This window comes from Hesperophylax consimilis, chromosome 8 (genome assembly GCF_061612785.1).
Source record: "Hesperophylax consimilis isolate HC1 chromosome 8, BYU_Hcon_1.0, whole genome shotgun sequence".
NCBI classification, from domain to species: Eukaryota; Metazoa; Arthropoda; class Insecta; order Trichoptera; family Limnephilidae; genus Hesperophylax; species Hesperophylax consimilis.
In genome coordinates this window covers 20,829,887-20,853,961 of record NC_142843.1, presented here as the reverse complement: position 1 = coordinate 20,853,961, position 24,075 = coordinate 20,829,887, and the positions used below count along the sequence as shown (strand labels likewise).

Genomic DNA, 24,075 nt, shown 5'->3' with positions numbered 1-24,075 from the left:
TTTAAGGCGATGCCATACGTAGTAATGCAAAATCATGTGCTTTTGGTTTGAAAATTTGGCCGCCTAGAAATGTTTCAGATGCTTTAATTAAATACTGCGAGTAGAATACATCTTGACCTTTGAAATGATCGAGTGTTTTTTATTTAAGTCTTTTTATAAGCCCAGAAAAAAATAATGTATATTCCTATGAAAACTGCTTTAAAGATCAAAATCTCCTACTTACAAACCCATTTTCGGTTATAATTTTATTGTATAATGTGGCAAATTAAGTTATTTATAAAATGATCGAAAAAAAATCAAATATTTATACCTGAACATCCACAAAATAAAATAAAAGGCACTCTTTGGCCATCATTTTTTCTTGCATAAATCAAAACAGACGGATGGTGTTAAGCGGGAATTTAAACCTTATTTGGTTGTTATTGATAGCGGCTCAATTTAAAATATTACACGACGTAGTGCATCGCCTTAAATACAATCAAGTTGAGTTTTAGCACTGAAAAGCACTTGGCACTAAATATAATTTGCAGATTTAAGTTGTCGTCTAAAAAATTCTATTCTGGGATAAAAGTAATAAACACCCTGCACGATAGTATAAAAAATGGTTGAGCTTCAATTTAAAATAAATAAATAGATATACATTTGTTCATATAACTCCACAAAACCAGATTTGTTTCTGGATAAAATATTGCTCAGTTTTGCACCCAATCGATTGCGTTCGACCCCCCACAAACAGTAAACTATAACCCAGGGAAAGCATTCCAAATGTTTAGTTATGTCTAAATGTTCTAATTGCTTTTAGATCCTACTTTGGCAAGGCCTTGACTTTATTTAAGATTTATATGATTTTCCAGGTAGAAGATGGTATTTTTTAAGGCTAATAATTTAACTTTTGTTTCGAAAAAAAACGGACTATAATAGTTTATGCCCAAAAAGCTTTTTTAGTTAAAACCTACCAATTTATTTCAAAGAATAGCTAATATTGAAAAAAATATCAAAGCATCTCAGCAGTGTACATCAAGAGGGCCTGCGATTAGCAAAAAGAATAATTGCAATCGCTTATAGCTCTGTTATACCGATATCCATAGAATACATTGCATTCATTATTATATTCATATTTGTCATAAACGTTGATAGTAACGTAAAGATAGGTTACAATAATTTGAGCTCTCAGTGGAGGGATTAGATATAAATAGTATAATTACTGTGACGTGCAAAAATATTGACAGTACATATTTTTCAAATTAGTGAGCATTGTATGTTTTAAATTTAACATTAAGGGCCTAACTAGATGACTGGTCAACGGTCAGTGGTAGTCTATAGAGGGCGCTTCGATGGGCGGCACGTGGTGTCCGCACGTGGGGAAGTTGTGGGGCACGGGAGGGAGGTCCGCCTCCGTGCCCACGTGCAATATTAAGTTCATCCCTATCACTATATGGTACAGGAAATGGCAGTGGAATAACCAGAAACCTGAAAAACAAATTACTAAAATATTAGAACATATACATAGGAAATTATTAAGAAAATATAATAGTAACGGTGGTTTAATTTGTCTTTGAGTTGGGTGTTTTTCTTTTTCATATTTGTAATACCATTAAAGTTCATGTTGATTGCAGTATCTGCTGATCAGGGTTTCACATTTTGAAAGTCTTTAAGATAATTACAACAAGAAAAACAATTTCAATACAATTAAATATCGATTTTTTAGAGGGTAAATAGTTGATTCTTTTAAATTTAATTAAAATTAATATTAAAAAAAAAACAATTTTTAAATTAAAAATACGAAAGCAATTTGAACAAATTAATCACTTAAAATTTCGATATTTAACAAGAGTTGATTCAGTCTCTATGAAAGTAGGCAACAGCATATTTAGATTGAGATCAACTCACAAAACAGCTATAGCAATTTCAAGTATCGCTTTCGATTCGAAATGCTGCTATCCCACCAATTTGATAACGACTTTTTCACCTTTGAAACAAGGCGCAAGTATGTGAGTAAGTAGGTAAGCACGCGAGAGACAAATAAAAATTTAATGATTCGCAAAAGCGTTCGTTTTTCTTTTTCTTCCTTTGTCGTATGAATTATAAACGAATAAGCTATCTCTATTCTCACCTGGATTATCAGCTCTGAATCTGAAGACGACGTATCCATTGTTCGGCACGGCGATCGTGTCTTTGTGGGGCGGGAAGTTGAACTGCCGGTGCAGGAGACCGCGCCTGTCGAGATCGAGAGCGTGCTTCAGGTTGATCTTCTTGACGGTCTTGTCGGGCGATCTTCCCATGCCGATCACGGTGAAGGCTTGCCCGTGCAGGTGGAAGGGATGCGACAGGTTGACCTGTTGAACTGAAAAATAAATACGCAGTTAGTCGAAGAGCTATGCATATAACAATACAATTTTTATCAGCGGTTAAGGTAGAACCAAGAGAGACTGTCGAGGTACGACCTAATTGTTGCCTACAAGGTCTAATTGTTTGAAGAGCTGTCAATAACATGAATCGTAATATTGTGACAACTTCGAAATAGAGCTAATAACTAGGTAGGAAATAGAGCAACAATGGAAGATTGCCAACTAACAAAGAATTATAATAAGCTTCATAATAAGCCTGCTGGAGAAGCAGTAGCCTTAAAATTAGTTTGAAATCAAATTATAAATTAAAATTAAAAATAGTGGACAGGATAGACCTCTCTGGGAATTCTCGCATAGATTTTGCTCTGCAGGTGAAGTGATAATTAAATACAGTCATTATGCTTTTAAGCAGCTGGATTCATCCGAATTATATTGTTTGACAAAAGTGGGCACCACTATTCCTGTTTGGTCGATTTAAGACTAAAAGATTAAAAAAAAAATTTTGTCACAATAAAGTGACAGTACTTAAGAATTACAATGTGTTTAATTCAATATTATTCAAAATTCTACTCTCTTGAGAGCTTGTCATGACAGATAATTTCATGGTGCGAATGCAAGTGTTATTGTGCTGATTGCCGTCCGCTGCCGAATTTGGAGATTAAGGAATCGTTGCTATCTCAATGCAAGTGATATATTCGGTGAGTTCTCTGTTTTTTTTTTTTTTTTGGTGGCTGGAAGATAATTTGTCACGTTTCCTGCATTGAATTTTGTAATCAACCCATTTTTTCATAGGGAATTAATTATTCCCTGATGGTCTGTGTGGCTTACAAGCCAGATCATCACCACCTGCATGCGTGTTAACAATAATAAACTTAGATGGCTATACGGTGTGAAGCCGAACACAACATTTTAAGGTACAAATAATTAGAGGGAGACAGCAGGGACTTGCGTGTTCGTAAATACAATTTCGAAAGTTTTAGAAATATGTTTTGGCTATTCGCGGTGAGATCAGTTGCACAATGTTGGTCCAATAGTTTAGATCACGGTTGTAACAACAACCCTCACTATTAGCCTCATGGGTCGTGAAGCTTACGCTTCATATGAACTGTTCATGTAAACAATTCCGAGATCTCGTGAAGCGTTGGGTGAAAGCTTCATGAGTTGAATAATTTAATTTCGCTAAATGTATACCGACCTTCATCAACGAGTACAACTTCTACAATCGCATTGAGAGGGATGTCAATGGAATGCGTGCACATGCAGTTGGCCTCGCAGTCCGCCGGCCTGTTGTCTCCGTTGCAGAACTGATTGGGCGGAATGTCGTGCAGCTGCGATAGTGGTGGCGAGGGAGGAGCAGCGTACGATATCTCGTCGATCAGGCTGATTACGTGGTCGCCTCCGGGAGCCACTGGAAATGAAGAATATACGATAAGAATAAAAATTATACTGTTAGCAAAGTGAAATATGCAGTCCAAAGGGGTTTTTCGTACGTGATAATGATGTAAAATGAAGGGAATTGACAAATCATTTCTTATGCTCATCCCAGAATGAAAACGAAATGGGGTGGTTTTCGGGCATCCTAACATCCTTTTCTATTCCTTGAATAGTCTCAAGACATCACCTAGCAACGGTTTACAGGCTACGAATGTTGCAACAATAGACTTCTATACAATATTCCATTTCAGCTTCTGGCTTCCAAAAAACTGGGCGTCTTGCATAGGGCTGGCAGATTCTTCAATAGTAACCAGCTGATAGCCCTATAAAAATCTCAAGTACGCCCAGCAATTGAATTTGGGAGCCACCTCTGGGCTGGAGCCCCACAATACTTGATAAACCTACTTGATTCTGTGCAAAGGAAGGCGGTCCGCCTGATTGACAATTTATTGTTGACAGACCGATTACTATCTCTAATGAACAGACGCATTGTGGGCATGCTGAGTTTGTTCTACGGGTATTTTAATGGAGCCTGCTCTAATAAGTTAGCAATTGATCCCTGGTGCACCGGTGGACGTGCGTGAAACTTACACAAACGGAAAACCCGTTCACAGTTGATGTTGGCTTCATGAAAACGGGCTGCTTCTTCGACTCCTTTTGTGTAAGACGGCTCGTATGTGGAACGAGCTACCTACATCTGTTTTTCCCCCCTCATGTAATCCGGGCCTCTTCAAGACCCGCATTAATGAAGCCCTTCCTACAGCCCCCACCTTAACTCGCCTCACAACGCTGCCCGACAGGGTGGCGTTATAGCTCCCCTACCTTTAAACTGTGCATACAGGTCGTTCTTCACATTAAAAAAAAAACTTACGTGATTTGTTATTTTGAAAGGAATTTTGAATTAATGGAAATGGATCGGTTTCAACGACTTTGCCTGATTCGTGCTGTATGGCAGTCATAACACGTCATTCAATATCGGCAGGAGACACAGTCGTCACAACGCATGTCCTAAAGTTAATTTTCACTCAATTTGAATTAACTCGCCTGAACTAATACAAGATCTGCAATGGACCGCAGTGATCAAAGCAAGTTAGCGTCTTCAGGAGGCACTTCTTCAAAGCAATTGAAAAAGGCGATTATGACGACAGTTAAAAATTTCAAAAAAGGTTCACCCACCTAAGAATTTTTTGTAAGTGTTGGGCTCGAACAGTTCGGCGGGTTTGTAGAACAGGAAACGGAAGGGCAAGAATATCTTGACGTCCGGTCTCTCCTGAAGGATGCCAGCGTCGATATGTTTGGAATTTTTCAAATTGCTGACGCAGATCGCATCCACTCGTTTAGTGTTGCAAATGGCGTCCAACGGATTTAAAACCTACGGAAATATTATGAATTACTTCTAAGGCAAAGAGTTTTAAAAAAAATAAAAAATATTTTTTTTACATTCTTTGTCAAATTGTTTACAAAAGCTTTTATTTATAATTTATATATATTACTATGTATAGGTTTGTGTCGTGACTACTGGTTTTCATACGTGCAATCTTATTTAAAAATTGTACAAAATATTTATAAACAATACTTACTTTTATAGATACATTGTTGCCATTCCCACTCTACACATTCTCATCTAATATTTTTATACTTACATATTTTATTTCTACATATTTGCAAGATATACAAACGTTTGTGCATATATTATTTTGTTTTCATGGTGCGTGAGAATTTAAGTATACTTTTCATAGGTTACAGTAATTGTCAACTACTTTTTTTCTAATTAATTTGACAATTAACATGTTTATTTCACACGAACACATACAGGTTTACTAAATACATATTTTCAGTTACGCGTTAAGTTACAATTATTGCGATACAAAATATTATAGGGAAAAAAAAACCTGGATATAGAACTACGTTAATATTTTCTTACTATATGTACAATATTCTACTTTTATCTTGAGGTCTAGAAAATGTATGTAGCTTTTGAAAATAATTTTAAATAATGTGGTTTTAATCTGGGCCATCTGTTAAGGGTTGTGTTTTTGTGTTATAGTTCTACTAAGTAGATCAAGGAAAACATATTATATTGGGTAGCATAAGGAAATATTACAAGTTTATCATTTGATTATTTATTTATAAAAGTTTTTTTTATAATTGTTATCTTCATAAACAATATTATTCAAGAAAACTATTGTGAAGTTTATTTCGATGTGTCGGATGACTAGGCTTAATCCTCGGACAACACGAACAATGAAAATACTGTTTTACATTTCATAAACAAACTATTAGTAGACATTTGGCTGCAATTAAATTTCACGGAAAAATCTAATTATTACCGCGTGTTTGGTTTTATTACTAATTATGAAATGCAGGGTGCTTTTACGTATTCATAAAGGCATCTACAAATATGGCGAATGATATTATGCACTAATGTATACAGATGGATGAATTAGATGCCACGTACAAACACATTAATCTGGTATATACAAAGTATGGATTACGGATAAATTGTTATGAATTACTAGGTATTTAAACTTTCCTGAAAATTAAAAAAAGTTTAAAATATTCTGGACATAGTAGGGTATTCATTACAGAAGATAGGAATGAAAGTTAATCGAAAAGAAATCTAATTAATTATTATTTACATTATTACTCACCCAGAACTGGGTAGGTTGGTTCCGGGGAGAGTATTTCGTATGCACGCACAACACATAATATTTACAACTGACTTATGCATAAAACAATACATTTAAAGGTGTTCACATAAATAAAAAGGTGATTACAATGATTAGCATTAAATGGTAGGAGCACCTGAAATGTATCAATAAACCTTGCCTCCACGACATGCTCCAGGCAATTCCTCCAACTTCTGCCAACACTTCGCTCACCTGGAGTATATCACCTGGTAGGCAGCACAAAATTAAAAGAAAAATGGCAGTAAGGCGCTGGTCAATGTATCATTCCCGTAAACAAAACAAAATAAATAAGGACTTCGATAAATACAGGTGACATAAATAATTGAGTATTTTTTTACATATTTAAATCTATGTTAGGAATATTTTGCTCAAGTGGGTATTAAAAATTCAAAAAAAAATTATTGAAAAATATTTGTCTTATTAAAGTCTCGGAACAACGCAGAAATAAAATTAAAATTTTCGAAGTAAGGGCTTGTTGACCGTACCAAAATACTATGCATAATATAGGTATTATACTATTAAATATTAGAATAATATAAATAGTATGATTATCAAAATTCGCTTGAATTTAGAATATCTACGTTTGATTGATGGACTGATCAATACGAAAGAGATGGAAAGGGAGGATTTCATTAACTAAGAAAATACTTTAATTTGTTTTATATTGATTTTGTTCATGTTCCCTTGGAGCGAGTCTAAGAAAACTCTAATAATTAAAATTCATTTACAGATCTTTAAAAAAAGATCAGAAATGATATCTATGGTCTATAAATTATATCAACGGCTTAATAATTTTAATTTCAACCGAGACAATTAAAATTCACTGGGATAATTGGAATGCTGAATCTGTAGAACTGAATAGTTGCCCCTGCTACCGGAGTAAAATATGGCTGGACGGTAATCTCCCTTTAATCACCTTAAGCTGAAATACAATATTTAAAATTACCTAAAAACAAACCGACCCACAATGAATCTCATGGAACACTTAGTCTTTTCCTAAACACTGCAAGCAAACTTAGTTGATCGGAATGGGTGGCAGGTGATCTCCACAGGTCGGGAAGCCTGGAGGAGTAGGAGGGAGGTCAGCGTTCGTACCGACTTGAAGGATGAGGTTCATGCCGATGACAATGTGGAAGAGGAAGTGGCAGTGGAAGAGCCAGAAGCCGGGGTTGTCGGCCCTGAAACGCAGGATGACGTAGCCGTTGTTGGGCACGGCGATGGTGTCCTTGGCGGGAGGGTGGTCTCCCTGCTTCAGGTGACGGTGCAGCAGACCGCGCCTGTCGAGGTCCAGCGCGTGCTTCAAGTTGATCTTCTTCACGTTCTTGTCGGGAGAGCGGCCGATACCGATCACGTTGAACGCGTAGCCGTGGAGATGGAAGGGGTGAGACAGATTGGCGATTTGTACTAGAAAAGACAAGAAAACAGATTGGCTATTTGTACTGGAATCATAAAAGAAAACAGATTGGCTATTTATACTGGAATCGAACAAGAAAATAAATTGGCTATTTGTACTGGAATCATAAAAGAAAACAGATTGGCTATTTATACTGGAATCGAACAAGAAAATAAATTGGCTATTTGTACTGGAATCAAAAAAGAAAACAGATTGGCGATTTGAGCTGGAATAAAACGAGAAAACAGATTGACGATATGTACTGGAATCAAACAAGAAACAAACTTAGAATTTGAGTATTATGATTCAAAATTAGAATGACTGGTCTAATAAACGAATTGCTAATATGATGACTATAATTAAGATGTGGAAATAATTTCTTCTGGGGATTTTCGCTTGCCTAATGATCAATGACACAACACTTTAACTTTAAGCAGGTGCATAAAACATCGCGACGTTGAACTAATTAATTATGCTATTTGCTTAGACGAAATTCCGTAATATATTTTTACGTTAGCAGTTCTGAGAACAGTTGATCTAGCGTCAAAAAGGTGCTTCTAATTTACTCTTATTTAATTTAATTTAAGCAAATTATTTAATTGAAACGAAAATTTCCCCTAAAATCTTAAGATTTTGTCCGTAGGTATTTAAATACCTACCAACTTAATAATAAACCATATATTTTATGTAAAATTATTTTATTTCAAATAAGGAATTACAAAATTTGTCCAAATAAATATCACTATCTCAATGACAATTCTTTTTCAAACTATCTTCAGGCAGGCAAGTGCCATAATATTGGAAAAAAGGCTAATAATAATTTTTTGGGTTACATTTGAAAAAATAATCTTTACGGAACCATTAAAACGGTCACCATCTTTAAACGGTAACGGAACGTACAAACAATTTTAACGACGAATTGCAAAACGGACCAGTTAAACCAGGCCTTCGCTACGCCCAGTCAATCACAAAATCATCTAAAATTCATTTTATCTAAATTAGCAAGTTGCGACTTTGAACATATATCATAAAGCTAGGTATAAATAGCGAGGAAACCCATTTTAAATAATATTAGGACATTGGGTGGAAGAGAGAGGGGTGTGAAACGGCGCATGCGCGGGCAAATAATTTATGTGATTGGGCTTTGTTTTCATAAGGATGATTTGATAAATTTTCTGTTTACCTTCATCTACGAGCACGATCTCCACGATGGCATTGAGCGGGATGTCTACTTTGTGCGTGCACATGCAGTTGGGTCCGCAGTCGGCGGGCCTGTTGTCTCCGTTGCAGAACTGCTCGGGATTGATGTCGTCGTACTGGGTGAGTAATGGCGCGGGCGCGGGAAGGTATGAAATCTCGTCCACCAAACTGATCACGTGGTCTCCTTGAGGTGCAACTGGAATTCAAATCGAGAATGTTAGAACAAAATAAAATTAAACAACTAATTTTCTTTGTGGGTCGGCACGTACTTGCGTGAACTTTAACGTGATTTCTCGCGGGTAGTAACTAGTATTTATCATAAAATGATATTACGGTTGGAAAGAAATAACAGGTTATCATTTATAGTTATGTGCTTTTTTTGTTATTTTTAGAAAACTGTTCTTTAAAATCATATGAATTGAGTATCAAAAACTGGTAAAATAATCAATAATTAATATTTACAAACATCAGTTGATTAGTCTGCCATAAAGCAATTCGAATTTCCGCAGATAAAAATATGAATAATAAAACACCACAGATTGTAAAAGTATGGCAGGTCTAAAAGTTGACGCCCGGAGAACTGATGGACCACAAAGTTCAAATACTGGATGCAACCCATTTTGTCTCAATATTACTTCTATTTTTCTAATTCCCATGATTTGATTATTAATTTTTTTTAATGATTACATTTCGTATAATTCATATTTATTAGCATTATTTGCCAACACGGTTTGTCCCATTTGTCACTATAAATATTTTATGCGAGTGCTTACACAATAAATTATTTTTAAATATGTTTGTATTTGCAATCAAATAAATATTTGCAAGTAAATAAGAGATTGGATTTGATTCATATTAAAAGATTTTTCATTTCTTAATCAATTAATATAGCTGTAATTTAAAGTATTGGTGTAACAAATACACCCGGTTCGAGAACCAATTGATTGGTTCTGAATACTAACAGATTCCCTTTGAATATAAATCAAAAAGCTTCTTCCAAAATAGTTTAATGCAAACTTTAAGCATTAACGACAACATTTTGCAACCGACTGCTTACTGCTCTAAATAAAAATTAACATTTCTTCACGAAAAATTACGTGAAATTATTTTATTATGTAAAAATTACAACGTTGTTATAACAATAAACGTTTTGTTAAAAGGTCTCATTTGTTGATTTATTTGTCAAATGCTTACGAATATAAAATGGTCTTTTGGCAGTTATATAAATAAACCCCATTTTGTCTAAATAAGTAGCACAGTTTTATTGTGTCTGAATGAGAAATAACATAAAGTCGTGGGAAAAAGTATTTGAAGCATTTATATCTTGTGCACGCATTAGAGGAAATGAAAATCGTTGCGCTTTAAAAAAAAATATTTTAAATAAATCTTCAACTCGTGCGTAGAGAATTACATTTTGCACCACAAAGCATAAATTACATTATTTTATTGAATCTGCGTAAAATAGGAATTTGGAATTAACTTGAGATTTAGTGTTACAAGAATGTTTTATTAAATTTAATTTTATCTACAAATTCACCGAAGCGTATGCGAAAAAATCAGGAAAAAGATTGAACATAATAATATTTTAATTTCTGAAACGAGGTAGCTAGGTACCATAAATCATGATATAAATGTTTTTGCTACATATTTTTCTTAGCGTCAACATTTCATTGTTTTCAATTAAAGATATTGATAAAATATAGCACGATTGTATCACCACGGCCAGGAGCTCCTGTCCCAGTGCTACCGTACACCAGAGTGCACAGCATTTTAAGGAGATGGAACACTTGCTCTGAGGATGGGAAAGAGGATTGAAGTAAACGACTGTATAAATATTCCACTGACCTAAGAATCTGTTGTACGTGTTAGGCTGGAAGAGCATCTCCGGTCTGTAAACGAAGAACCTGAATGGCAAGAAGATCTTGACGTCGGGCCTCTCCTGCAGCACGGCGGGGTCGATGGTCCTGGCGTTCTTCAGTTGGCTTACGCAGATGGCATCGTCCCTTTCTACGTTACACCTGGCGTCCAATGGATTCATCACCTAGTTCATCACACAATTCTCTACTAAAATATACACACTACAATATACAATAATATACAAGCCGAAGAAACTCGGGTACAATGTCTGCTCTCTGTACTCTGCAGTCTGCACTCTGCGCATTGCGACTTACCATAAGTCAAGAAGTCACCGCGAGATGTGAACCAGTCATTAGTATTAACAGTCGTGTCAGTTGTGTGGTTAAACTATAAGTATTTATACAAAGTACATTTAAACAGGTACTAATATCTTACAGTTTGGTCATTTCATCATTAAAACATAATAATACAAGCTACAATAATAATAATTAAGTTAATCTGTAAAAATGATCAGTGAAATGGTACAAGAATAAGCATTGTTTGCTTTACATTGTCATTGTTCAGATAAAGATTGTAATTTACAATCGGTAACACAGTAAATTTTGTAATAAAGTCAAATAATTATATACACGGTGTGCGATATCTGATCTGATAATCGAGTGCAAAGCATTTCTAGTTAAGATGTGGTACAATGTCTAATTAAATTATAAATCTCTACTTGCGAATTTGTACAAGAAGTATTGTGAAATCAATATCATAATCGGCATAGTTTCATTTAGTCAGCAGGTGTATATGGCACAGTATTTGACAAATTTTATAACAGTAGCATGCGACGACTAAGTAACAACAGCAGTTAAATCTTATAGATATGCATCTAGTTATGATTCACGAATAAAATGTCTTCACGCGAGGCGAGCGTCTTTATATGGGCACACACTGTTTTATTATTGCGATAAAGATATTATGTGAAATAATTGTCGTTAAGACAGGTTTACTCGTTCAAAAGTAAGTGGGTAAGGACATTGCATTTCCTTTATGGTGGAATAAACAACATACCAATTATTTCATCATACGTGATCTCGCGAATTAAATGCGGTGACACAAAAAGCCAACAATTATTATTTAACGATCCATTTTATTTTGATCCAATCACAAGTGGTCGACTAGAAGCCAAAATATTCTAGATCGATATGTTTTTGTGTGATTTATTTTGTTGATTTTTTTTTACTCGAATCATAATTAGAAACACTATCGAGCAGAAACTTACCACTCCTTGTGGAAGACCGCTGTCGTAGGTTGGTGCGGGGGAAGAGGGCTGGTAAGGTCCTCTGGCGTATCTCAGGATAGCGAGCTGCTGTACCCTCTTGATACCACACTCTCCCAATCCTCTAAGCTGGATCCAGTAGGCTCCGGGTTGCTGGTTGGCCTCAATAACAAAGTCGTAACGTTCTCCTGCGATGGGAAAATTGATGGATTAATAAAAAGATATGATTATATCGTGGAAAATAGTTAATTAAACGCTGTATTTAAGGTAATTCAATATAATCAGACAAGAAATTGACCAGAAATTGACCGATTAGCTTCTCAAATCATTACAGGCGTGCCACATGCCGCAGCGTGCCGATCTAAAACAAGTGCCCACTTCTAATGTACCCACCCTTACCGACTTGCAAAACGCCATGGGAAATCAAAAGATTTTCCATTGTTTTGTAATGCCGTTCATCACGACTGTGTGGAGGCGAGTTTACATTACATTATCGAGTTAATCGATAATTGAATTATATAACTTAAATCATTATCCTTTGATGCTAATTCGAGTGGGCAGCAAAGTGATCGAAGGAAAGTGAATGTTCAATTATGGCTATCGTATTATTTAAATGTCATGAGTTGTTCGGACTAGGAGATATAGAGGGCGGTTATACATGGTGTCACGATTTGGCAGGAGTAACAGTTTCTTACTCCTACGCCACCTAATGACCGCGGCTTAAATAAGGACTAACGACTATATGGACCACTTTCTCAACAAATGGAAAAAAATATGCCAGTAATATTAAATTTTTCTCTTTCACACATAAACTGTGTTATCGGAACGTAACATAACATTTTCTCAGCAATAAATTTGAACCCACGACTGCATGTATTTTCCAGCTCTAAAGGATGGGAAGAATAAACTATAAATAATTATTATCTATTTACTTAGATAAACATATTTCCATCCCAATAAGCTATGTATGTAGAATGTTATATAAAATTTTCTCATCATTAAATGTGTACCCACGGTCCACATTATGTATTTTCCAACTGTAAAGAATTGAATGAATAAAATGTTTACTGTTGTTACTGAATACTTGATAGAACTGCAAAATGCACTCCGATCGTTGCCAGAATTGATGTGTTATTTGTGTTGGAAAAATGTATATAAATGTAGTGCACGACACAATAGCTGCAAACTGCATACAAAGCGTGCACTCGATGTTTGGGCAGGCCGGAGTGCATTGACAATGTATTTATTTAGAATTGCTAATAATTACCCGGTGACATAAGGGAACGGCATTGTCTGATATTGCAGTGGTTACAGGACATTACGTCTAGTCGTGTACCGTGTACCGTGTACGGCGAGTACCCGTACCAGTCATGTAGCTGCGTGGTTTTGCTGTTGACAACAGGCGCGTTCGCACGACTTATCCGCAAGGGCATAATTACCTTTTACTTGATGGATTTCAATGCAATAGATTTCGGATTCGCCGGCACCATAAAAAAGCTTTATCGTTATTTTATTCAAAGGTCAAATCAATGTTTTAATAAATATCTTTGACAGGCGTATGCTGCTTTTCACGAGCGCAAAGCAATCTATTACGTATCAAATTTCGAGTACACAGATACTCGTTGCTTGTGAGAGTACATACTACATACATGGAGAAAAATGAACACTGCTGATATATTAAAAATCTCTTCAAATCATTAGTAATCTGAAACGGCATTGCAGGCCGTTTCCTGATAAACTTTTAGTAAATTTCCCATATATCGGAACACGTGTTCATGCATAATACATTCCTCTTTTACTAATTATATTATGTATCACTGTAACTCTCGTATCTCTTGTCTCTCCTAGTATTATTTGCCACTTTACTATTTTTATAATTTTATTATAATTTTATATTATTATTTGTTTGGTTTTTAAATTGTACGTAACCTGTATTTAATTACATTTTTAACTGTATGTGTGTAATTTATAGATTTTTGTCTGTAACTTAACTGAGTTTTTGTAACTGGCTAGTTCTCACGTAAGTGAGAACATCTGTAAAACACAGTATAAATAAATAAATAAACTAAAAGTTTAACAGGAAACTTATCGATTCATTCGTTAAGGGCTTGAAATCCCGTTTAAGAAACATTTGTGTATATTATATTTGTCTCCGTGTTTTATTCTCATATTTCAATTATTAAAATTGTTAAAAATTTTTATTATTTGATTTATATGAATCATGTTGTCGGGATGTGATTTGAAGTTGGATCTAATATGACCATAAAAAATGCACCAAACTACAACATGCATCTATCTAATAAAATTATTCAGATTGACTGTTTTATTTGCATCTATGAGAGGCTGTTTCTTCCGCACTCGACAAGTGTTCACAAACATCAAAGGCTTCGTTAAAATGTATTTGCATATGGCATCGTCACCTCACGAAGCAAGTGCACGCCTATGATAGGTACACCCAATATCCTATCTAAGTGGCTGTGAAATAATTTAAAAAAAATTATTTCCTTCAATTAAATTTTTAGTTGTATTGTCAATATTTTTTCTACGGGAGAAAGAACGTCGTTCAATGATTGAGACTAATTGACTTATTTGGATAATGACTTTTTTATGGACGCGGAAACGTTGATTTCTTATTGTAAACTATGAGGGGCATTAAATAATTACTAACATTTAACAAACTTGCGAGAGATTTATTAAAAAAAGAAAGTTACACTATCAATTAAGTCGATCACTGCAATTCGAATTGCCGATAAAAACTGTAGTAAATTTTAAAGTTGTAATAACTGCTTAAAATTCGAAAATATGCACAAAAAATTGAAGGGTAAAATTGGATCGAACGGAAGCACGGTATCTAATATCGAAAACGTGATATCGGTATACACTCAGTATATTATATCATGTTAATGAAACGTATTTAAATGGAGGTATGTTGTTCTTGTTTAAGTCCAGCCGCTGCGGCACTCGGAATAATGGCCGTGAAAGTTAAGAACTCGTAACAATTAGTTGTCGGACATTCTTCACTGAAGTTGAATAAAAACACCTTCCTTTTAGAAACTAGCTTCTTAAAAGTGTTTTATCGGAGTTGTCAGTGGCTTGAGAAAACACATAGGTGGATTTTTCATGATGCAATATTTTCCATGAGCAATGGACTAAGTATTGACGGTTTAGAAAGCAGGATTAACGACTGGTCTCGCAAGTACAACAATTTATCTGTAGACAAATGATGATACGTATTAAATATTTTTCAACGTATCTACCTTGAAAGTCTATCATATGCCCACATGCGAGTGCCCATTATTTCATCTGATGGAGTAACTAGCTTCGTAATGTGTTAAGTATGTACTTATGATTGCAAGTCCACAGGTGTAATTTTGCATAATTTGCAGAACGTAGACATTAATCGAAAGATTTATAATAATAGGAAAGAAGGTTTTATATGACCCATTTATTATTGAAATCAAATGTAATGCATTTCACAACATCCTAATCTTTCCAATTTAGGATTACTACACACTTCATGGCTGTCCGAAAGGGTATCGCAGCGAACTGGACAGACAATAAGCAACAATAAAAACTACAATTCATAGATGATATTATTCGTTTTTAGGAAGTAATAAATAATAAATATTGCTGATTAGACAGGCGCTCATAAATCGACCGGGGAAAATTTCATTTGCGTCATGAGAAGGAATTATCTGTATGACAGGCTAAGACCGCAGAACGAGCATGAACGGTAAAAATATGTTTAAAGTGACCGTATTTATGTATGTGAGAAAAGTGGTTCATTGAGTAATAAATAACAATCTTACCTGAGAATGAAATAATGGTGTTGACTTGGACAGGCCTGACCGGTTCTCCATCGGTGGCAATAACTGTCACGCCGTGTCCTTCGAATGTGATTTGCGCGGGGCAGACGGTACAGAAGGAGTTGATCAATCTGAACCTGTATCTCCTGCCGGGGGTGATGGTGAAAATCTCTAGAGGGGTGTTGGTCATGAAGCCAGTGTTCGGGTCCCTGAACTGTCCCTTTCCGTTGAAGAGAACATTCTCGGGGTCCTGACCGGTGTTGACGGCGAGTCTGCCGGGGTATCTTTCAGCGGCGTCTTCGTGCATCCAATCGCTGAGGAGCATCACGTGGGTGGTCAGATCGAAGTCGTACAGATGGCTGTTGGGGTCCCTGGACGGAGGTTGACGAACAACAACGCTACCGAAGAGACCGTCCAGTTTCTGTAGACCAGTATGGGCGTGCCAGAAGTGAGTACCTGCGTTACCAGTCCATTGATATCTGCAAGAAAAAACGCATTTGGAATATTAATATCTAACTCTTTATCATTTAACATATTTCAATAATTACAATGGACAGCTAACATTATGCGAATAGCAAAGGATAGGTACTGAACAAGATATCGAAGATAGATGGAAGAATTGAAGAAAATCTCTTGTAAACATACCTGAAAGTGTTTCCTTGCTGAATTGGGCACTGTGTGACGTAGGGCACTCCGTCGTAGAACTGAGATCCCCTCTGCCAGATTCCGTGCCAATGGATGGTGACTTCCATACCCTCCATGTGGTTCTCGACATCTACGACGACCTTATCGTTCTCGCAGACCTGGATGCTGGGACCGGGCAGCATTCTGTTGGCGGTGAGGATTCCTCTCTCTACCCCATCGGCTAACACGCATTGGCAGTGACTCCACACGACGTTAGTAGCGTTAGGTGTGCATACTTGGCAAGCGCTGGAATTTTAAAAAATACCATAAATTTATTGCTATAAAATGAACGAAATTTGTTCCGTGACTAACAATATTTTAAATAAAATGGTCTCACCATAGAGTAATCTATTCAACCTGTAGGTATGTCTGTCAGCAACATACGTGGTTTATAAGAAAAAGAGAGTTTACAATGAATCAGCGGTAAATCTTTCTACAGTTTTGGATTAAGCAATCGAATACCTACCGGGTATTATGAATAATAACAATAAAATAAAATCTTTAAACTATTCCGATCAGATTGATGGGAATTCCCCATGTTGGTATTTCCAGGGTGCTGAAGATAAATCTTTCAACATCAATCAATTAATTTGCCCAGGTTGGGATAAAAGAGCTGTCAGGTTGACGCAATACGGGCAAAGATATGATATAATGATTGACATAGTATCCGTGGTATTTCCCATATATTGTCACTAGTTTAGGATAATTTTTTTTAATATTTACATACTGATATGGTGATTAGTGCCACTATAATAATTATACGTTCATTCTAAAAATGAGGAAAAATAATTCAATCCGCTGCAAACTCGAAGAAAATGAGAAACCTTCGATTTTGTAAATGTTGCTTATTTTATGAAAATGATTTCACTCGTGCAATATATACAACACAGAAGAGGGAAGCAAATCGATGTGAATCTTCTACTACGTATACAAACGCGAACCGAACTGCCGAGATGAACCTCAACTTATGGAAAAGGGATGAAGCAACCGCGAAGATGCTTAGTTCCTTTCCCGTTATTTGTGGCTCGGTTTGCGTTTCGGTTCGCAGATGTATACTACCATTAGAGTTTAGATGATAGCTGATATTTGGAAGTCGTTTGTGCATTTTCCTGTAAAGAAAATGTAGCTATTTATATATCAGGGAACAAGTCGCACTCCCCAAATTTCTCATTTATTCAGATACGAGAAAATGAAATGTGCCTTCCTTTTAAGTGCCTAGTTAAAAAAAATTGAATAATTATTTGATAGAATCAATTCAAAATTCTAGAAATTAACACAATCCTGGAGAGTTGAATCTGGAAGTAAATCGATGAGTTATTTTCATTTCCTGAAATAAGAAAACAAAATTTCTTTGTCATCTCCATTTTTGCTTTTCACTGTGGAAGTATTATTTATAAGGTAATGAACAATGTGTAATACTCACGCTCCCAAAACGGTGTAGTATTCAAGAGTAAAGTGATAATAGCACACTCTCGGTGGCTCGTTCTCCCTGCAAGCCCTAGCGCACTCATCGGGGGCCGACAGTAGCGGGTTCCTCCTGAGCTCAGCGGTGGCACTGCTCGTATAGTCCAAGTGCCTGAAAGGGGACTTGGAGTTGGTGTTGGGCGCGATGGGCGGCAGCGGGTTGTCTCGCACGCCGGCGCTCAGGCGTCCCGAGCCGCCGCCCCCGAAGCTGAAGGTGCCGGACGGGGCGGTGGACAGGGGAGCCTTGGCCCCCGGGTGGGTCTGCACCAGCCCGTGGGTTGCGGAGAAGAAGTCTGGGTCGGAGGGGCCAGCTGTTGCGCCGTTCCACCACGAGGCGGAAGTGGACTGGTCCGTTGGCAGTACTTCTGCGAAACGAGAAAACCTTGTTTAGTCATAATATTGACAACGTCATTGTGTCATCTTGCTTTGCATGTTACCATAATGGTTAGTGATTTACGATAACATATTGATAAGATTATTCATGAACATAAATTACACCCGCGATGTACCCTATTTGGTAAAATAACAAAAGACACACCGGTTTTAAATCTCGAAAATGAAAAGAGGTACCTACTGAGTTTTTTGATTGTTGATTATCAACCCAAATTTTTTTAAACTAATTTCGTACTTCTATGAAAGCAGAACTATAGAAAGTATGAACTATATTTATGGTTGTTACCACGTTAGGGGTGTTAGCGTTAGTTCTCCTCGTTATCATATCTAATGTAACGTTTGCAGAAAAAATGGAAAAATGATTCTAATCTTAAAAAGTATCTGCATCACTCTCTCACACACTAAATATACATTAATAATTGTTTTTAATGAGGTTTATCGTAAATCCATATAGCTTCATTCCAATATTATTTATTTACAATCTTATTTATGATGCCAACACAAACATACTTTCACGCCATGTGCCTTATAGGCAGGCAATGGAAATGGTCACACGTTTCGTATTCAGATAACTGGTTCATTCATTCGCTTTCCGTACCAAGTTTTTCCAACTCTTTCAACTCAGAAGTATTTACCTCATTTCTCGTGCCCACGTCACCATGCCATTGTCTTACAAAAAGATGCGTACATTCAAATACACACATATAAATGGATGTAATTTAAGTTGCCTCATTTAAAATAATTCAAATTATTATTATTAAAGTATTTTTTTCTTTATTTTAAACTAACCCCACACAGAAGGCCCTGAGGAAAATAATTTCCCTCAGGGCCAAAGTCATCTTTGGGGATGCTATGTGAGGGGGTCTTTTGAGTAAAATAAGAAGTGAACATGTGTCTTGAATAGATCCATGTTTCAGGAGGGAGGAAACACAGAGGCTGGCAAATCATTCCTGAACCAAGCTGTTGAACTCAAGGACGAGCCGTAGAAGCGACCCGTTCTCATGAGACAAATTCCTTTTAAATATTTAATTTTGTTTTATTTCGCATTTGTTTTTATTAAAACTATGTAAAAATCGATATTATATTTAATTTTTTTTTGTTTCTCTGAGTAACTAATCTCCAATGTATTGTTTACTATTATATAACTTTACAATTAAAAAAAGTCCTCCACAACACAGGTGAACTCCTAGCGTGGAGGACAATATACTATACTTTTGTGATACTAATTTATTTAAGAATAAAAAAATAAAATAAAATGCCAACCGTGTACATATGATGGGCGCGCGTTTGTCGTGTTTCCGACTGCTCACCAGTCCCGAAGGGATCGATGATGCTAGTTACTCGGAGCATCTTCCTTTGTAATACCGGAGGAACAAGGACAACATTCCTACCTGACGCCTGTGCTCTAAAGATTGCAATAAAGTATGAATCATAAGACTAGGAAATCACATTTGATTAACTATTAAGACTTCGTTCGTCTGATTTGGAAACACTGCATGGTCAAGCCTACTGGACCAAGTTCGGATTTGCAACGGTCATTTCGACTAATGACCTTAGAGGTGTTTGGTATATAAATACGAGTGTAGCCAATACCTTCCAAGGTAAATAAGTTTTTTTCTGAATACCTAATAATGTAGGTACGCATATTTATTTAGAAACTCTAACTCGACGTCCTTAACAGTTCATAATATATTTATCGCTAGCAATTAAAATAGGTAGATCGGTAAGTAGGCAGTTACTAAATTGGTTACGAAGGCCAACCACTGAAATCGAAATTCCTAATAATTAACTCCCATATTGACTAACTTCCCAAAAACCACAATAATTAACTCCCAAATTGACTAACTTCCCGAAAACCACAATAATTGACTCCCATATTGACTAACTTCCCGAAAACCACAATAATTATGAAAAGTATAAATTTAATCCTACAACGTCTGCAAATGTGTTAAATGAATCACACATTAGTTAGGTTACGTTATTTCATGGTTTTGTTTTTGCAGTCAAGTCTTAGGAAGTTTTATTATCAGAATTGGTTAGGTTAGGTAAGCCATTACCAGTAGGTCATTATTTATTATTTTTATATTCGGGATTTCAGCTTTCGGGAACTGGTTTTACGGAAAGTTGGCTTGGCAATCATTACTTAACCCGTTTTACATTGTTATTTTTTAAATGAGACAAGCATTGTTTAAACCCACTTTATGGTAATAATTAACATTAGTACATTACTTACTAGACGTTACTAGACGTCGCTTACTTGATGTAGCCTAGACATAGGCGACTCCATTTGTCACTGTGTATTGTTATCGATTCATTTATATTTTCAATAAATTAAGTTATTGTTATTTTAGAGAATGTCTCATTCGTCATGCATTAGGTTTTTTCTACAACAACACAAGTATTCAGAATTTGGAGAATGGTATTAACATCAACACCCAAACAAATAGTTACACATCCCACATATTCTATCATAGTTCAGATATTATAACCAAAATAATAACATGTTTGAACATTTTCGTTGTTTTAACACAGTTGAAGCGGCCATGTAACTTTCTCACGTTGTATCTGTCAATGGACACACTTATAAATTAGAAAAAGTCATGTTAACAACCACTTACAAGACTTTGTAGGTTTATTTTCTGTCAACTGTCAAAGTTTTAACACCATTTGCTTGAATTATGAGGACGCAGCTAGACAGGTATGTTTCGTAATGTAGCTTTTGTTGAAATTAATTGCGCTGCATTTTGAAGTAGGAAGAAGAACGAGTCCACCAACCAACAGTTTAGTTTAAACACATAATTATTAGCAAATTAAAAAAAACCTACGCAATAGTTTAAAGTGTGAGTTTAAATGTGTGCATTGAATTGAGACATGATATAACAGAACATTAAGGACGGGTTGTTTCGAAGAATTTGAACAATTCATCAAATTTCAACGTTCATTTTCAGGTTCTGTGAAAGTTCTATTCTAAATATATCTCCATAAAATTATCAATGGCTTTATTGATTGTTCTCCCCTTCTGTCTGAAATTAATTTTAGAGTCCCGAGCGTTAGAACTAGAGAAAAATCACTTTTTCATCTCCATAATGTTCTACTAATATCAGACAAAATGCGTTTATATTCAGAGCCTGTAGTATATTTAATAAGAATTTTAATGATATGGACATATTCACATGTAATTTAAGAACCTTTAAAATATATGTAATAACTAACATTAAATAATTTTAAATATTCTACTGGAAGTTATCATGTTGTTGCTTTGAATCCTTTCCAGTTACTTACCTTCCAATTTATACTCATGTGTTCAATTTAGTTGTATATTTTAGTTATATATTATACATTTATTATATTCTAATTATTGCTATTGTGTAGTGCTTTTATTGATTGCTGCTGTGTTGAAATTTTACAATACATTATGTTTTGAATTTTAGCTGGTTATTAGTATTACAGTTAACTTTAAATTTTTATTTATTTGTGTTCTTACATCTTCTATTATTTTTTATTTGTTATTTACAATATTGTATTTTTTGTAAATCTCTCAGGCCACGGGTACAGAACCCTTAGTTTTTTTTTTAAATATTTTTTATTATTATTATAATTTTAAGTGAAAATCTGTTATTGGATTTTATCTTTATTATTTAGTTTATTCTTATAAATGTAAATAATCTGTTGATTTTCGCAAATAAAAAAAATTCTATCAATAAGCAATGTCTTCAAGTCGCATGAGCATTATTTATGTGTGTTTTTTTTCTTTTCTTTAGCAAACAATATAATATATATGGGGACCTTGGGGTAGTAGTGAATGTTAAATTTAACTTTATCCAACATACTAATGAAGTTATCAACAAAGCCAACAAATTTCCGCAACATAAAGATTATATTCCCTTTGCACTGTATCCACACGTATCCGTCCCAACTTAGAACACTGCACACCGATCATCTCCTATCCTGTAATCCGCTTCCTCTCCCCTTCACCTAGATTTGTTTAAAGGCGAAGCTTAGTGCCAAATCACTATTTTGATTAATCTTTATACCGAATTGGTGTACATTATAAAAACCAAAAAATATGCTTTAGTTAAATTGATGGTTTTCCTATCGCTTCGCTTGAGTAGAATACACATAAATAAATAAATTACTCAGTAAAAAATATAAATGCAAAATACTACAAATAATATTTTTTCAATAGAAATGTATGAACGCATAAAGGAAAAAAACTTAAAAAAAACAGTTTTATTGCTAAGATTATTTGTGACAGTTTCACTTTATTAACTTTTTTGCTTTCTTATAAAATTATTTACAAAATAAGTAAAAACCAGTTTTTTGCTTGAAATCAAACGATTCTAGACTCCGTTTGTCAAGCGATTTTAATGCCAATTACTTATGATATAAGGTATACCAAGAGTATATATACATTTTTGGCTTTTAGCTTCCTCTTAAGACACACAAAACTCCATCTTTAAGCACCTCTGGCATAAGAAACTTTTTTGGCTTGACTTCAATTAACCTTACGTGTATATTTATCTTTGTATTCTATATATAAGCTGTGTGTTTTTTTTAAATAAAATATGAATAAACGAATAGATAAAAAAATATTCAGGTTACAAGAATAAACTGTTGATTAAATGGCTGGTAACTAAGACAAGCATTTATAACGCTGTTTTTGATATAAATGCAAAGCACTTTCTATTTCATCCACGGAATAGAAATTTATTGACAAGATTGCATGCAACCTCCGTTTCGATCGATGAGACGCAAAATTAAAAATATGAATGTTCACATTCAGCGTTATATAAAAAGAAACACGGAAGATAATCTAATTAGGCAGAATGTCGTGATGTAACAACAACAGCTAATACTTGAAAAATCACATTTTGTAAAGTATCTTCTTCATTAAAACTTAATTAAAACGGTAAATCATTATACGTCCAAGTCAGTTGATGTTTTGCTTTGTGAGTATTGCAAATGCGAGTATGGCTTGAAAGTGAACCAGATCTAGTAAAATCTGTTAACAAGGCAATACTTAAAAAGATTTCTTTTAAAGTGTGAGAAAAGAGAGTTGTTGGCAGAAAAATGCGAGATGAATAAGGATACAACATCTTTCTCCGTAATCACGGGGTAGGATACCTAGAAAGCCACCGAAAGTGGTTTAGTTGGATTATAATACATTACCATAATACCTATTGATCCAAGCATTAATTTTTTTTTTTTTTTATTTTTTTTTTTATTGAATATACAAACACATTAAAATAATTTATAAATGTAGATATTTCGATGCTGATTGCGAAAAAATTAGAATTTTTTAACGAAAACTGCCCAACTCAATTGAGAAATTATTTCTCGTGTTTGAGTTGGGGAGTGTAGAGAGTCATTATGGTTTATAGGTTGTAAAAATTCACTAGTTGATGAAGCTAAAAATTAACAAATAGTTATAAAACTAGATGATAAATTTGATAACACAATATAATTAAGAAAATAAGAAATTTAATTACAAACTAAAAAATATAACTTAAATAATATAATAGTTATTAAACTTAGAAAAGAT

The 24,075-nt window shown here is 35.0% G+C and overlaps 2 protein-coding genes across 2 annotated transcripts in view; both read right to left on the bottom strand.

Moving 5' to 3' along the window:
• Positions 1–1,212: 1,212 nt before the first annotated feature.
• LOC149421701 (multicopper oxidase 3-like) lies at positions 1,213–5,612 on the bottom strand. The gene is made up of 5 exons (XM_089634313.1): positions 5,604–5,612; positions 4,959–5,154; positions 3,544–3,756; positions 2,114–2,344; positions 1,213–1,470 (listed from the first exon to the last, which is right to left on the bottom strand). The coding sequence occupies exons 1-5, from the start codon at positions 5,610–5,612 to the stop codon at positions 1,307–1,309; spliced, it is 813 nt and encodes a 270-aa protein (XP_089490439.1). The 3' UTR covers positions 1,213–1,306.
• A 277-nt stretch (positions 5,613–5,889) lies between these two features.
• Positions 5,890–24,075, bottom strand: part of stw (laccase) — an 81,519-nt gene continuing 63,333 nt past the window's right edge. Inside the window, exons 2-8 of the mRNA XM_089635022.1 lie at positions 18,100–18,505; positions 16,638–16,922; positions 15,996–16,471; positions 12,190–12,374; positions 10,911–11,106; positions 9,049–9,261; positions 5,890–7,876 (exon numbers count right to left, since the gene is read on the bottom strand). Coding sequence (XP_089491148.1) covers positions 7,488–7,876; positions 9,049–9,261; positions 10,911–11,106; positions 12,190–12,374; positions 15,996–16,471; positions 16,638–16,922; positions 18,100–18,505 — 2,150 coding nt within the window. The 3' untranslated portion in view covers positions 5,890–7,487. The remainder of the gene's footprint in view (positions 7,877–9,048; positions 9,262–10,910; positions 11,107–12,189; positions 12,375–15,995; positions 16,472–16,637; positions 16,923–18,099; positions 18,506–24,075) is intronic.

Excerpts from the sequence above, each read along its gene's own strand:
- LOC149421701 (XM_089634313.1), bottom strand. Across the intron at positions 3,757-4,958 it reads CACTTACAAAAAATTCTTAG|TGGCTCCCGGAGGCGACCAC; the intron begins GTGGGTGAACCT and ends CTTCATTTCCAG. Across the intron at positions 1,471-2,113 it reads ATTCAGAGCTGATAATCCAG|GTTTCTGGTTATTCCACTGC; the intron begins GTGAGAATAGAG and ends TTTGTTTTTCAG.